At 38.5% G+C, this 12,408-nt stretch overlaps 1 protein-coding gene across 1 annotated transcript in view; it reads right to left on the minus strand.

The window, feature by feature from the left end:
* PRTG (protogenin) overlaps window positions 1-12,408 on the minus strand; it is an 83,501-nt gene that overhangs the window by 29,057 nt on the left and 42,036 nt on the right. Inside the window, 3 exon segments of the mRNA XM_030498015.1 lie at window positions 7,167-7,355; window positions 7,683-7,988; window positions 9,022-9,186. Of these exon segments, the coding sequence (XP_030353875.1) occupies window positions 7,167-7,355; window positions 7,683-7,988; window positions 9,022-9,186 (660 nt within the window).

Below are 12,408 nucleotides of genomic sequence, written 5' to 3' on the forward strand. Positions count from 1 at the left end.
ATCTCATGACTCTGCAGTTAATTCAAAGAAAGCCTAGAGATTCCTCTGTGCCTGTCATATGTAACATTTTAATCAACACCAAAATCAGTTATGCTGCTAATGCAGATGTTACAGATTTCAGTATTCTAGTGCCTACAGAAGTTGATTACTGACTAAATCAGTAACCTACTGAGAGGCTTGATGGTGAAATTTAAAATTGACAAATACATTTAACATTAATTAAAGCTTTCCTTTACAAATGAACTGTACAAAAATAACATTTACTTTCAAAAACTAAAACATGGCCAGAAGTAACCGTGATGTGATTTAAAAAAAACATATTTGATAAGTCCCATTTCCTTAATAGAGGCAAACTTAAATGCTGTCAGAAAGAACACATGACAAAGTAATCCTTTGGGGTTTTTTCTAGAACAGAAGTTTAACTATAACACAAAACTGCAACACTACACAGTGCAAGAGAAATAATGGCAGAACTACACAGGAAGGCACTACATTTTTAGAGATGTAGCACTTGAACTGCATAATAAGTATGTGGCATTAACAGCTGATAGTTAACTGGCCTCTCCTCAGCAAATCTGCTCAGAACAAGCTGATATTTATCTAGGATTCCCACTCAGTCGTATGTAAGAGTGCTTAAATAAAGCTGAGCCAAAGACACAGTTGTTGTGATGGATGCCATGCCAATGTGCTCCAACAAAGGGCAGCACAATTAAACACAAGCTTCAGTTTTGCTCAGTAAGAATTCAATTTACAACCTGAGCGAATCAGTTTTTCAGCTGAACAGAGCAATGTAGTATTTTTCTTCCATAAGGGAGAAATGAACCAAGCGGGTGAGTCTGCCAATCAGGTTGTCTGGTCACCTCATGCCGGCCTGTTTGCACTGTGCAACCTCCTCATATTCCCCACTGGCTTGTCCTGGTACATGTTAAGCTGTGCATGGACCCAACAAGTACAAAATCAGAAACACTGCACAAGGCAGAAGTTTGATTCTTTCCTTGCCTCTGCCACCCAACCTAGCTCTTGCACAAGCAAGAACAGTAAATCTGAACCTAAAAGAAGCTCTCTGCTACAAATATATCTAGAGAAGTTACTAACACTGACATACATTTGAAACAAAACATGGCGTGACATTTTGTAAGTTACAACAACAGAACAAAACCCAGTTTGATCTCTATTTACACTTACAGCCTTTAAAATGCAATATGGTTTCTTATATAAAAGAAGTAAAAGCTTATCAAAGCTGGTTTTTTGTAGGTAAAAAAAAACCAAAACAGGGTAGTAAAGCCCCCTCCCTTCTCTCTTTTAATCTATGAGGGTTTCTCCATTTCCCCTTTTAAACCCTGAAAGAAAAAAAACAAGGGGAAAAAAATGATATGCAGATATGCCACATCTGCAGTTGGAAGACAGGCTCATTTAGAGTGGTGACAGGTCTGCCTTTCATGACGAGAAAGTAAGGAATGTGTGTCTCTTGTTTATTGACATGTACTAGAAGCGCACTATCATACCACGACTAGGCAAGAGCTCGGGTCTGTTAAGTACAAATATACATAAACTGCCATGTCTGCGAAAGAGAAAGAGGTCACAGTTAGCTGAGGAAGAGGTTGCTTTTAAACGTGCCTAGTCTACTTCTAGGGCTTTTGGGTTTATTACTGTACAATATGACAATATGGCAATATGTATTTGTCAATTCCTCCTCCACTCTCTCAGCAAATCCCTTATGTTTTGGCTAATAAGTAGTAGTAGCAAGCCTGTTACACACAATCAGGAGAATTGACAGATAAGAGGTTTAGTTTAAGGATGTAATCAGCGTGAGTAAACACTAGAGTGACCCAGCTGTAAACAGTGGATATAAATGATAATATTTGTCCTGGTCACCTACTGAGCTATTAGACACTTTTCACTATGTAACAATGTAAATATAATGGCTACAGTATATACAGCACAGTGCTATCATCTGGTGTTCCAAGCAAGAAAACTGAGCTTTCAGTTGATCTTTATTAAAAAATAAAGTAATTTCTGATCCTTTTCTCAGACAGAGCTGCATAGTTTGTTCAAATCAACATTTAACCGTGAATGTCTGATATAAAATATCTAAGCAGAAATAGTGTATCTGTAATACTAGTTGATACTTCATTAAATGCCATTTGAGAACAGTTAACTACGAAATAAACAAAAATGAAAAGAATAGTGTTGAGAGAGAAGACCTGTATTTCTTTCATGTCATTTCATGAAACTGTAGGAATGCCTGGCTCCTTGAATTTGTATGGGAATCCCAAGCTAAGTTTCCAACTTACAACCAAAAACCACTATCAATTCCCATATCCACAACTTTGGATATCCCAGAATTTTCAGATACAAGTATGTAAGATCATTTTGGCACTAACAAAATCTGGGATAATACTGAAATTATAGCCCTACCTATCAGAAAACACTCCATTAACACATGTAATGCTCTTACAATATTCTTTCTCCATATCACAGTATTTGCAGGTCATAATGAGAAAGATGTCAAAGCTGTCAAAGATGTCATTATGTTTTTAAATTTACATTTTTCTAGCACATCCACCTGCAGTATGGTGCAAACAAAACCACTGTGTCATATCTGACCATCACATCAACCGCTTTACAAAACTTCATAATCACTTTTACACAATTACTACAAGGAACTCTTCGGTGACATGCATCAGGCAGTTTAATAGGAGAAATTCTTTGTACTGACTCTTCTCACACACATTTATTCAATTTCTATAGACTGTAGATTGACCCTGTCATCTCTGCTGCCCTGGACTAAAGCTTAGCTATAATCATGGTTGTAACACGATATAAATAGATCCAGGGGAAATTAAACAAGTGAAGGCCAGGTCTCTAGGGGAATGCTAAGTGTAGTAGACAGTTGGCTAATTCTTCAGCACAAGCCCCCTTTTCAGAGGAGAGCACCATGCCGGGTCACAAAACATGTCTTTGAGTCATTTACACTTTACCAAATTCTTGACTTGGAAATTCTGCCCAAGCCAAGGAGGGCAGACAAATGCACTTTCCCTTACTTCTCCTCTCTACAGAGTTACTGGAAAGAGGTAGGACATCAGAGAGCTTTCAGGCAGGGAAGTTCTTCTGATTAAGACCAAATTTTTGGAGTAAATCCCACAAATGAGTCTGGCAATCTAGTATTTTTCCAAAAGAACTAGATTGAGGCAGGGGAAAATGCTACCAGGTAATGTGAAACTGGAGTACCAGAAGCAGCAGCAAAGGGTTGTGGTGCCCCTCATGTTACACAGCTTAGATGACCCCAGTCAGCAGAGAAGCAGCTTTCCCAGAGAGTGAGCTGCAGTCTCACCAAGCCTCAGGAATCACAAACTATTTTTTACATGTTTTTAAAGCAGATGCACTCCATTTTGTGGCCATCAAATCACTTGGCAGCTTCTGCTCAGTGCCCTGCAGCCTGCAAGTGCCCCAGGCTCTGGGGAGCCAGCAATGCTCCCGCAGCTCCCAGCGCAGGACACTCCTCTCCGCAGGCTGTCCTGGGAAGAGCCCTCACAGAGAAAAGGCCAAGCTGTGTGGGCTCCCGTGCTCAAGGCATTTTCACCGAAGCTAACAGACCAGTTTATCCATGACCTAAGGTGTCTGCCTGAAAACAGTTATTTACTGTGACATTATCTTGTATGCAACAGAAACAATAGAACACCTAAGCTGCACATCTCTGCCACAACCTGCTCGCCTCAGGGTTTCGTGTAAGACTCTTAAGTTAGCCTTGTCACCGAAGTGCAACTTTCTGAAACCTTCACTGTAGCAACCATCACTCATGGTGGGACAGGTCTCAGACAGCAACTACGGAAGAATGAATTAGCAGAGTAAATTCTTGCTTTCCTTCCTCCCTCCAAGTGTAGAAGGCATTCATGGCACAAGAACATGTTGCATTCCCCCACACCAGTGGCACCCTAATTAATTTCTAGCATGGTAAGAACTGAAAAATAATAAAAAGCTCAGAGAGGGAAACTTCCAGGCAGCTTGAAGAACAGCACTCTTGCATTACAGCATAATAATTGATCATGCTTTCTTCAGTTTGCTAACTAGATGTAGGTTCCAGGATGAGATGCCTATCAGCATTCAACCTAGTTATAAAGAGTTCCTAACTCCAATAAACCAGATAACGTTAAAACAGGTTCTTAGTCACCGCCCTTCTTGTACAGGCTCCACCTTTCTACCGGTCATATAGCTGCAAACGCAGTGAGCTGTGACAGGCCAACAGTCCCCCTAGCACAATAGTGAGTACCAAGCATTGAGGCAAAGATGCATATGCACATGCTTAAAATATTCTTTGAAAAAAATAATTGGAAGACATTTAAAGAGGGAGATGAGCTTCTCTGGACACTTCTTTTGTTTTAACTTTCAAGCTTTGCCAATCCTTCTCCTGCTACACAGCGAGAAGGTTTCCAAACAAACTCTTTTACCAACAAAACTCACTTCAACTTCTGAACACACGTATTTTGAACCATTACAGAAACAGAACCTGTACCAGCAGACTCACCAAGTGACACAATGAAAGACTTTCTGCCAGGGAAAACTTTCTAGAGCAGGAGGAAGCAAAGGAGGAATTAAAAATAGAGGCAAAAATGCATGGTATGCACCCAAGGGTCTGCTCCGGTGGCAAATTCAAGTAACAGTGGAATTTTACACTGGACTAGGAAACGGCCTGCTTTTGAAAAATAAATGCTGAGACCTTTAACACAAACAAATGTCTATGTGAAACTGTGGATATTTATTTTGAGAATGGTAGCTCTGACTCTGATCAGATCATTTAATTCTATTTATATGGTGACTATCATGCTAAATATCCAGTTTAAAAATACACAGAAGTAACTGGGTAGACCTACACTGGAGTAAGAGAGGTCAGCTCTCCAAAAGCAACGTAGGAACCAACAAGAGATCAAAACATTCAGTATAATATTCACATTGCTGTCTTTCATGTTTAATCATTATAACCTATTTTACACTAGCATTGCTGATTCTGCTTACTTCTCACACCTGTGCCTCCATCTAGAATCCTGTAGACATCTCAAATCTTTTACAGTAGTTATATCAATCCTATCAACAATCAATGCAATCAACAGTGCTTATATCATCAGTGCTAATGTTCTGTTTGATTAGAGAATATTACGAATTCTGATTTTGTGATGCACTTCAATTGCCACAAAGTAAGTGAACTGTCTTCTTTAAGTGCACAGATTTTGGACAACTGGCAGTTGTACCAACATCTACAGAAAGCTCTGTGGGGAGACATATTGACATGCTTCAAATGTCACTAGAAGTCTATCTGCAGTTTATCAACTGTGCAACTGTTTATTCCTGTGCAACATGGAACAGGAGATGGTAGAGCAGCCTTAGGTCATGACAAACTAAGACATGAAGAGGGAGTGTTCGGAAGCCACATAACTTCAGCGGCAACAGATAAGGCATGAGAAACTACTCCATCTTTACCACTGGGAAGCACATAATACTATTAGCATATTCTTCCAAATTAGGATTAACCTTCTCGTTTGACCATGCTATACAACACACATGAAACCAAAAATCTTAAAACACCCCTTTCCCCTTCATGTGTCACACTTGCCGTATTTTACTAATTCCTGTAGCTCATAATGAAGATATTTATTTCAAAGAGGCTGCCAATAAATCAGTAGTTTAGTGTCCTCAGGAGAAGCAAACAGATGACAGAACATTAGTCCTCAAAGCCTCTGTCCAGTTAATGAAGATTCTGTTTACCATAGTCACAAAACCTAGAGCTATGACTTGCCTTGTTTTATCTCAAATTCTTCCAGGTAGGATCACTTCCTAATAAGTAATATTTTAAATATGAAATGCATAAATAAAATAACTTGGTCAAAATTATTTCGACTAACATAATTCTGTAAAATAAGATTTTAATCCGAGGAGGATCAGTGTACCGAGAAAATCCATATGATGTACACCATACAGTTCATAAGTTTGCATGTGTCTGAAATTACTGCTTTGTAACTGCATAACAAGCAGTCAAAAAAATTGCATTTATGTTCCAGGACACTGAGACACCACAACCTTTCAACCCACTGCTCTTTTGTCTCACAGCTCTGTTAAACAGTCAGCTGCTGCCAGATGCTCTGGCTAGAAATGGTCACAGATGGTCAGTTGTCCAGTTAACACACCAGAATGCTCTCCTCAAATCTCCCCTAAAACAGTATCTCAACTGTATGTGGCAGATGAAAATATCTGAGCGTGGTCAAGAGGCCAGTTGACCTAGGTAAGACTGCGGGTCAATTCTGATAGTTTAGTCAAGATTAAGTCTCCACACTACCCCTAAGTAAACCGTCTTAACACACTTCAAACATGAAGTGTCAAGTCCCATTTTACTTTTGCTGATTACATTATAGATCACATCTTTTTATGAAAGACATTCTTAGTTATATGTGTTTACAGAAGCACCTACTACCTACAGATGATACCAACACATCTGTACTATGTGGTGAGTCTGTTTCCTCCCATAGCAAGATCTATAGGGGGAAACAGAGTCAGGTGATCAGTGCAGAGACTCCAGTGGGACTCGGCAAGTTTTGTGCCCTAACCTTTGTGCTGAGTCCTGCAAATATTTACCAGTACTCCTTAAAAGTATTAACAAGATAATAACATGCACAAGGGTTATTTGCTACTATGGTGAGCAAGCACTGCTTGTTGTGTAGTATAGCTATGACAAAGGCTACAAATAACAGACAAATAGGCTAGAAATACCACAGAAAAAAGCTTTGGTAGTTGGCATTAATATTTCACAGTTACTAGATCAGGCATAAATACTCAAAAGCTGAAAAAATTGCATATTAACCTGAAAAGTAAAATATGTCATTTATTAGCAATAGTTACTAACTGTAAATTCTGTATCTTGTGGTAAGTAATTGGGTGTCCTTCTTCCTGTGTACACAAGGTTTACAAGATCTGGTTATCTAAGTGTTGTGTGACACATATTTTGGGAGAGGATTATTCCACCAGCTGTGTAAATCAAGCTTGCAAAGCTTACTGCTGGGAGAATAGATGGCCAAACCTAAAAGTTGTTGCCTTACAGATTTAATGATTTAAGCTCTCAAAGATGTCTTTGACTTCACTGTCTTCCAGAATAGGTAAGAAATATTCTATATACTCACCTAAACCACTAACAGTATACTCGAGATCACTGGCATCTAACAGAATTGGTCCATTCTCCTGTTGGCCTTCTTCCTTGTAATACAGCTTGTACCCTTGAATAGCTGCAGTGTCCTCAGAGTCCTGCTGCCACTGTACTGTAATAGTTGTGCAGTTCATCGGCTCCAAACGCAGCTCTGGAGACTTTGGTGCTGGTTTTAGAGAAATATATATAACATTCTTACCTTCTAGAAACAACTAATTTTTACACAAAAATCTGGGTGCCCATCATCCCAAAGTTCACTCAAGACTTTGATTCTAGCTCATCTGTGTACTCATAATTATTTCTTTATTATGATGTCTAACTCCCTATAAAGCTAATCTAACAATGTAATTCAGGATAAATTAGAATTGAAACTTTTTTTAATGTAATAATAAATAAACTAAAAGGTAGTTATTTTCAAAGAAAAAACAAAACTGCACCAAAGTCCTTGTACTACCTGGTGAAAAAAATTGAAGCTGGTAACATTAAGAATTACCTTTCACACTTGTAGCTTTGGGAGTCCGGTGGGAAGTCCACAAAGATGCCTCTCCCCAGCCAATCCTTGTTGCAGCAGTGATACGAACCAAGTACACACTGTCAGGCCTCAGGCCTTCAAGGAGATACTCATCTGAAGTCCCTGGAAGCTCCAAGACTTGAACTTTGGTCTCTGTGCTGAGACGGAAGGACAGACGGTACAGGACCACCTGACCTCTCCTGTATTTTGCAGGAATTGGCAGCCAGGAGATGAGAATATCTGTAGGACTCCTGCTTGTCAAGCTAATTTCAGGAGCTCTCAAGGGAACTAAAAAGGAAAAGACAAAGCTTTTGAGCTCAGGCAAAAGAGAAATGGAAAATTCTCATCTGAAACCTCAGTCTATGATGAGATGCCAGTAATGTAAGACTAAATAATCCAAGAAGTTTTGTAGATTCTTGTTTAAGAATAACTTGACACTGCTCATACTTCTCACCTTCTGCATGCAGTATCGCCTTAGCAAGCTCCTTTCTGTAAGGCCTTCAATGTTTTCTTCTCTTATTACTGGCAGCAGTAATCAAAGGTAATCAGCACCTTACTGTTCTGACAACCTGACTGTCAAGGTTAGATGCAGCAGCTTAAACTGAGAGTCTAGACAACAACCTGTACTGTTGAAGACTCACTGCATGTTTTCTTCTACCATCTGTGTAATGAGGGTAGTAACTCCTGGATAAGAGACAGGCAGACAACTGGAACTGGCTATGTTCCACACTGCCAAAGCTTAACCCTGTCAGAATTTATTAATCAGTTCTAATGAACTATACTAAACAGTTTGCTGTTGTCATGATGTTCAGATTTGTTAAATCACTGCACAAAAGTAGGGTCTTTTATGAAATTGTGATCCTACTAACAAGCACGTAGACAACAAAAAAAAGGGGTTTTTTTTGTATAGAAAATTTTTTATTCCAAATTTTCCTCCAAAATTTGCAAAAGATGCAGCAGATGTGCAGTTTGATTCATATTTCAGATGCCCAAGAGAGTGTCACAGAGACTAACTCTCAGGGTATCATCAAATTCTCAACACTGAGGGAGATCTTAAAAGATCAAGAATAGTTATCTACATAATTTAATGAAACGTTTTTCAAAGCAGACAAAGACATGGTGTAATATACACTGTTATCCTGTCAGAACGTTACTTCACTCTCATTCCTTTCATCAGCTGGCTCAGTCTTACTGAGCATATCCTGAAGCCTCACTGATGTCAATGGAAATTTGGGATCCTCAAGAGCTGCTAGCACTGGATTGCACATTTCTACACAGTGCAAATAAAAACATTCACCTAAATCAGTGGTATTTGTCTTACCATCTTCAAGGGTGTGCTGAGTCACATGATCTGACATCTGACTGGCTCCCAGAGGCATATAAGCTACAATATAGAAGGTGTAATTGCTGGCTGGTTCCAAGTCATCAATAATGTAATGGGTTGTATCATTTCCAATGACCACTTGGTACTCTTCATTATTTAAACCTGGCATAAAAAAACCCCCAAGAGTTAGACAAACAAAAATTCCATCTAAAGATGTTTAGTATCTTTAGATTTAAGATACTAAACATCACAGTATCTTAACTTTAAGATCTTACAAAGTTATTTCATGTTCTTCCCCAGCCTACCTCTGCATTTTCAACCCTACTAAATAAAAGCTCTTTTATGCACACGAGTAACTGTGTCTTGCTGTGGTGTAGATTATGGTGTTTCAGCATTTTCCTGAATAAAGGATGATGAATGCAATTCTAAACCCTATTTAGAATTAGTCACAACAAATTGTGCCCAATGTACAGTAACACAACAGACAAGCCCTAATAGCCTTATCATTCATACCAAGCTTCTAAATCTATTTGTTTAGAGTCAGGGAGGTTTTTTTCAAAACCTATTTACAGAGCCTTTCTATAGCAGACCGTGAGGAATGTGAGGGCTCTACTCCATCAAAAACAAAACAAACACCCCCAAAAAAAGAAACAAACAGAAAGAATTTATTCAGCAAAAGGATCTCATTTTAGCCCTGCGAATTCTATTACATTTGATTGACACCTTTTTTTCTTTAATTTGGAGAAAGGCCAATAAGAACAGACCAGAATGAGGTTCACAAATGTTTGGCTCCTTAGCGAATTGTTAAAAATAAAAAAAAATTAAAAAAATAAAAAGAAAGAAAAATAATTGTCAGCAATTCACATTAAAATATGCATAGCAATGCATGCAGCAGTCCTTGTCTTTGTTGGGCTTTATTCCTATAGAGGAAGGCTATAAAGTGGAGTAAAGCGTGGTGAAAGCTGCTGTGTTAACGAACAATTCACACCAAGTGCATGTCAACTTAATCAAAACTCTGTAAGAGCCAGCTCCTCCTCTTCATAACTGAATTTATAAACAAAACGAAAGGCAAATTCCACCATTAAGTTTTCCCACATCTATGAATTAACTTGATAGCATTTTAATTAGACAAGATTATGAGCATCTCACAACAGACTAGTTAATGGCTTGTTAATTAGGAATTGCAAGGCACGATTTCTGACCTGCTAAACAAGATCCTTGAGCTCAAATTAAAAGGACTTGTTCTCTCATTGAATGGATTGCTAGGCCTCATGCAGAGGCCCTAATGAAACAGCCATAATAGAGAACAAGGCTTGCCTTCCACCACAATCAGTGTTCCCTTTGTGCCTTTTCTAAATCACTAACAAGGAATTAACACACTCCAACATGCACGCTCATCAGACCCTTATTCTTCTTGCTACTCTGACCCCAATTTGAATGTAAAATATTCTGCTTAAAGAAACAAAAACCAAAACCACAAAACCCACACCTGTGGTTCCTACAACTAACTTGATTAAAACACTAACTTTTTTTTTTTAATAGGAAAGAGGACCTGAACCTGTTTTTACAGTGAAACATCAGAATACTCCAGTTGTGAAATTAAATGAGTGATCTTTTGTATTCAAAGTACCTACCACATTGTGAAGTCTACAGAAAAAAAAATGTACAAAACTGGATATGATCAGTGTATTATCCAGTTTTCCTTTCTGTTTAAAGCTTATGGAATCCCAAGCAGCAGTACTACTTAGGAAACTTAGCAAGCACGGTTTTTCTTTTGCAATAAAATGTTCTTTACTCACACTGACAAATGCGGTTCCCAACTAAAAGAAGAGAGCAATACATGAACATCAATGTATAAAGTAAAAAGTTACACATGAGAAGCTTTAAGCAAGTATGATGCACTCCGGTTAAATCAGATACATCTGAGAATTCTTCATTTTCGTTAGGGTCTGCAAGAGGGTGTGAGGGCAAGCTGGGCAAAGACATGCTGAAAGGAATAACAAAATCAATCCATTCATACAAACTATTTACACTAATACATAATTATAGAGAATTCATACAGAGTAAATAAGGTGTTGACAATGTCAACAGTCAATATGGCCTGATATGGTGTGAGCCATCCAAAGATTTTACTTAATATTTAATTTGCATTTCTTTAAATATAGCTGCTTCTAAATTTACATTAGAGAAATGGCTGATGCGATACTTCCTCCCAAAGGCATCTTCTAGATTTTTAATAATGCTTCTGATATATAGGCAACATCCTCAGAAAGGTTTGCAGACTACCACTTAGAAAGCAATTCTTTTTATAGAAGTGCAGGCCATTAGCCTTTGAAACTCAACATTTTTTCTATGAAATGAGACAAAAGTGGTTTTATGTCCTGATGTGGATCTTCTGCAGCTACCCAATCACATTACCAAAGCAAAAATGCACACAGATCACCTACATTTTGATTCCCACCACTGCCATTACTCCTCTTAACACAGTCCTCCCCCCTCTCCCTGTATGGATTTCTTTACTAATTCAAAAGGATGCACAAAGCATTATATTAAATAAAGTAAATATCATGAGACAATCTGGAAAGATGAAAAGAATGGGTATTGGAGAAAGCAAGTTCCAATAAACCAGAGGGTTTTGTTTGCTTAGTTGCTTTTGTTTGGAGTTTGTTTTGGTTTTTAAACCAGGACAAGCTATAATCTCATTTCACAAGATACAACCTTTGGATAAGAAAGCAAATAAAGCAATGATTGCAAAATGATTTTGCAGAAAACACACTGCAGAAGATACCTCCTTTCACTACTGTGCAAGAGTATTTCCTGCACACGTCCCTAAGGACAGTTTCCCAGTTTTCTTTGAAGTTACCCGGTCTCTGCTCTCTACACTGGCACCAGACATACAATTACCCACATAACTTATCTAGTGTGGCTTTATTCATACTAGCTTTAAGAGGGCGTCGTGAGCACAATACCTCAGTGCCTGAAAGCATGGGGGGTAATTTCCCGCACCTCTTGTCCTCATTATCTTTTAAAACTCTTTCCTTCCTTTCCTTCAGACAAAATTCTCTTGTGTCCTGAAATATCCCACTTGCAAAAGCAAAGGCAGCTATTCCTGCATCAGTATTAGAGTAATTAAGCTGTCCTTCCTGTCCTCTGCTTAGCAGATGGCAGACTGGTATTCTACAAAGAACTGAGCATCTGCAGTCCTGCCCTTGAGTAAACCACTTACTGAATAGAAGTGGAAAAAGAAATCACTCCTAGAAAACAGAGCTGCATCACAGCTTAGTTTTACCCATGCACCTAAGAAATTTGAGTCATTTGGCAATCACTTCTCCTGCTTATGAAAAATGCCTGTTTTCTACCATCTTAAAGATTACCGTAACTTAA

The sequence above is a fragment of the Strigops habroptila genome, chromosome 9 (assembly GCF_004027225.2).
Source record: "Strigops habroptila isolate Jane chromosome 9, bStrHab1.2.pri, whole genome shotgun sequence".
Taxonomy (NCBI): Eukaryota; Metazoa; Chordata; class Aves; order Psittaciformes; family Psittacidae; genus Strigops; species Strigops habroptila.